This window comes from Rhipicephalus sanguineus, chromosome 7 (genome assembly GCF_013339695.2).
Source record: "Rhipicephalus sanguineus isolate Rsan-2018 chromosome 7, BIME_Rsan_1.4, whole genome shotgun sequence".
NCBI classification, from domain to species: Eukaryota; Metazoa; Arthropoda; class Arachnida; order Ixodida; family Ixodidae; genus Rhipicephalus; species Rhipicephalus sanguineus.
The window spans coordinates 19,499,704-19,503,429 of record NC_051182.1 but is presented as its reverse complement, the minus strand read 5'-3'; the positions used below and the strand labels follow the sequence as shown (position 1 = coordinate 19,503,429).

General features: G+C 43.0%; 1 protein-coding gene across 1 annotated transcript; it reads left to right on the top strand.

Moving 5' to 3' along the window:
* Positions 1 to 221: 221 nt before the first annotated feature.
* Positions 222 to 3,245, top strand: LOC125759084 (uncharacterized). The gene is made up of 4 exons (XM_049417338.1): positions 222 to 261; positions 944 to 1,108; positions 1,773 to 1,900; positions 2,932 to 3,245. The coding sequence occupies exons 1-4, from the start codon at positions 222 to 224 to the stop codon at positions 3,130 to 3,132; spliced, it is 534 nt and encodes a 177-aa protein (XP_049273295.1). The 3' UTR covers positions 3,133 to 3,245.
* Positions 3,246 to 3,726: the final 481 nt, after the last annotated feature.

Here is a 3,726-nt window from a genome sequence, read left to right as displayed (position 1 = left end):
ACAGACGAAACCGTGAAATAATGCATGTTATCACAGCATGAACTCACTTTGAAAACTGGAAGTGATGCCATGTAGGAGAGCATTCCATGAATAGATGGAATGTTCAAAGGATGAAAAATGTGGGAACTTGTGTACTTGCCATAAAATCAGGTACCAGGTACAGGCAAAGCCATTGTGCATTTCTTGCAATGTTGACGATGCTTTTTCATTTAAGTTCGATGATGACAGACAAGCTGCTGGTGGTACAGGAGCCCAGTGGCGGTACAGGAATCATAATTTCTAATGATGTAAAAGCTGTATCCGAAATAGAAGTCATGTGTTCATGAAAGATTGTGCATGACAAAGACTCCTGAATACTTGTATTTTTTCACTTCACTTCTCAATGTGTTACTATTGAAATAGTTAGTGACACATACGAGTTTCTCAAGAGAATAAATTGCATTGTGCTTCCACACATCCACAGAGCAGATGCACATAGAACACAATCACTGATATGCTCTGATCATTGTGGAGTGCCACATAGTGAGTGGAACAAGTAATGACATGGCAGGGAGTGCAATAGCAGGCAAATATTCGCACACAGCTAAACAAAATACATTACTTTGCAAGGCATTGAGGCAATTTAAATGAGTAGGGGTCCGAGTACAATACCTTGACGTACACTAGAGGTAATACCAGAAAGGGGAGAAAAAAATTGTGCACAACCCTTATTGTTGTAAGTGTTGCATGTGACTACAAACATCTTGCCAGGTGGAGCCTGTACATGAATGTACATAAACTATGGATGAATTCGGAGGCACTTCAATGTAACTTAGTGCATCATAAATGCTGCAGTTATAGCAGTGCAAAGGAGCCGCAATAATCTTTGTAGAAGTAAGCTACATTGCACAAATTTTTTTTGCCTGAATTTACTGTGACATTAATTTTGCATGCGCATATGCAGGACGACCAGCAACCAGACGCGCCAGTGGCAGCCCAGGCACACGCAACCCAGCCTGGTGCAAGTGGCCTCCAAGCAGGCAGCCGTGCCCACCAGCTCCAAGGCAGGGCACATTTACTGGAAGGCGTGGGTTTGGCCCACGTCGCACAGCTGGCTTCGGGCGTGCACGTAAGGCAGCTTGCAGATCATAAGTGAATGTGTAAAACGAGCCATAACCGTGTGCCTTGCTTGCATGCGCAATATGCTGAAGCATAATGTTACAGCCATTACAGTGACTAATGTAACTACAGCACCCATTTTAAACGGGAAAGCATTGTTCAGCTAGGTTCATCTTTCGAAACCAGGTGACCTCTCCACTGGAAGTGACAGACTCCGACACTAAAAATACTTTCCAACAAGGGTATGCCATAATCCCCTCTGGGCTGTTTAGCATTATTATTTACATTACAATGTGTGCTAACGTAATAACTAAACATGAAGTAGTACATTTATATGCAGCTGTACTTTCCCTGTCATGCATGAAATCATTAGGTTTCAGATGCTGTATGCAATTTGCAAGTATACCTTTACCTTTCACTACACCTCACATGTCTTCTTCGCTGCCTTGTTTGCATTTGCAAGGTGTCTTGCTATGGCAGAGCATGACATGTTTGTGATGCATTGCCCTAATTGGTACACAAGAAACATGCTCTCTTTAGAGTGTTGTTGCAAGCGTGCGGAAAATTTTTGCTAAATTCTGAGTCTTCTAGTGTATGTACATAATAATCACAAGCAATCACAATTACAGTTGTGTGTACCTAAATTTCAGCATTGTGGCGGGCATTTGTTGCAGGCACTTCGTCTCCGCAAGCCAGCCAGGAGGACCTACTGGCTCAAGCCATTGACCATGGCAGACAAAGCGTGCTTGCATCTCAGCAGCTGTGCAAAGCCCAGCGCGAGCAAGTGGAGGCCACACGCAAGGTACATGCTCCTCATGGTCGAAATATATATCAAGTAGGCTGATGCGCTAACTCACACCTATTAAATGGAAAGCATTTCTTAGCGAACCCAAGGCACTTTGAATGTTGTGTCCGTCTGTCAGTCTGTCTGTCCAGCCGCCTATGTTTGGGTGCCCCTCGTGATTGCTTCCTTAAATGGGAGGGTAAGAGGGTTTGACAAGTATGCCTGATGATGACATGAATAACGTGAAAAGCGTGTCGCACACGTCGTCAAAACCCCTTTCTCCAGATACGTGTGGCACATACCCGTTTGTCACGGGCCGCTGTAAACGGGTATGCACCACAGGTGATTGACACTTATATCTACCCAGGAACGGCAAGAACAGACATCGGTAAACTAAATGCGAGAGCATTAGGAAACGCCAACATGGCAGGGTTGACGCAACGAATGCAAATAAAAATTAGGATCCCAGAAAGGAACGGACCCAAGCATTACAGAATGGCTGGCATATTTTAATAATGCAGTTGTTTTCTGCACGAAACAAAACAATGAAAGAACTAATGAAGCTTATTGTAGTATTGCACTGCCTATTGAATTTGTCTACCTGGGGTTCAGTAACATGCATGTAAACAAACCTATAGGTTAGCAAGAGCTTATAATGACATAAACTTGAGCTAGTTCGCTAGCATTCATTACAAAAGAAAGAAACGTGCATACACAGACACAGAAGATAACAAGACAACATATACTGTGATTTCTTGCTCTCATCTCTTGTGTCCGTGTTTCGACGCTTCACCCTCTTGTGCAATTAAGATGAGCAAGTGCATTTTTTCACATTGGAATGCAGCTACCACGTTTGAGAAACGAAGCGAAGCCTACGTACTCGGCATGTTCCTGCCAAATATGCTTAGCTATAATGACTAGGTTGTGTCAAATGTTACCATAACGTTTACATGGCATTTGCTTACTTTGTAATATCGTACTTCATCATACAATACACTGCGCATCGATTCTAAACACTACACTTTCAATTCTGCATTAATTTTGAACAGCAAACGGCGGTCCTCGAAAAAGGGCTCAAATCGGTGGCTGACGCAGTCAAGGAGTTGTGCGAGATTGGACGCCGGCAGGAGGAGCGACTCCGAAGACTGGAGGAAAACCTTTCGCCCCTCGCCACACTAGCAACAAGTACTGTGGTGGTGCTGCCACAGCAGCCCATGCCAGGGCAACAGCCGCCGCAGCCACCACAGTAACTTTTGTTATTTCAGTTTTTGTTTTTTAATGCTTGAATTTTAATTTTACTTGCCTTGACAAAACAGTTACTTGTGGCACCTTTTTTCCTTTCGTTATTTAAGTTTGTTTGTTATTTCAGTTTTTGTTTTTTATTGCTTGAATTTTAATTTTACTTGCCTTGACAAAACAGTTACTTGTGGCACCTTTTTTCCTTTCGTTATTTAAGTTTGTTATATGTCTTTCGTTAATACCTTTTGTCTTTTATACGTGTGTGGAAGTTATGTTTTTTTTTTGTGACGCGCAGCAACCACAAGTGCGGTGTACTGCAATGCTACAAGTCTGCACTAGTCATGTTTGAATGTACGTGTGATGTGCAGTGCCACAATCGAGGCATAGTTCATTGTTTACAAGTGTGCACTAGTCATGTTTGAATGTACGTGTGACGTGCAGTGCCACAAGCGACGCATAGTGCATTGTTTACAAATGTGCACTGGTCATGTTTGATTGTACGTGTGACGTGCAGTGCCACAATCGAGGCATTCTGCATTGTTTACAAATGTGCACTGGTCATGTTTGATTGTACGTGTGACGTACAGTGCCACAATCGAGGCATA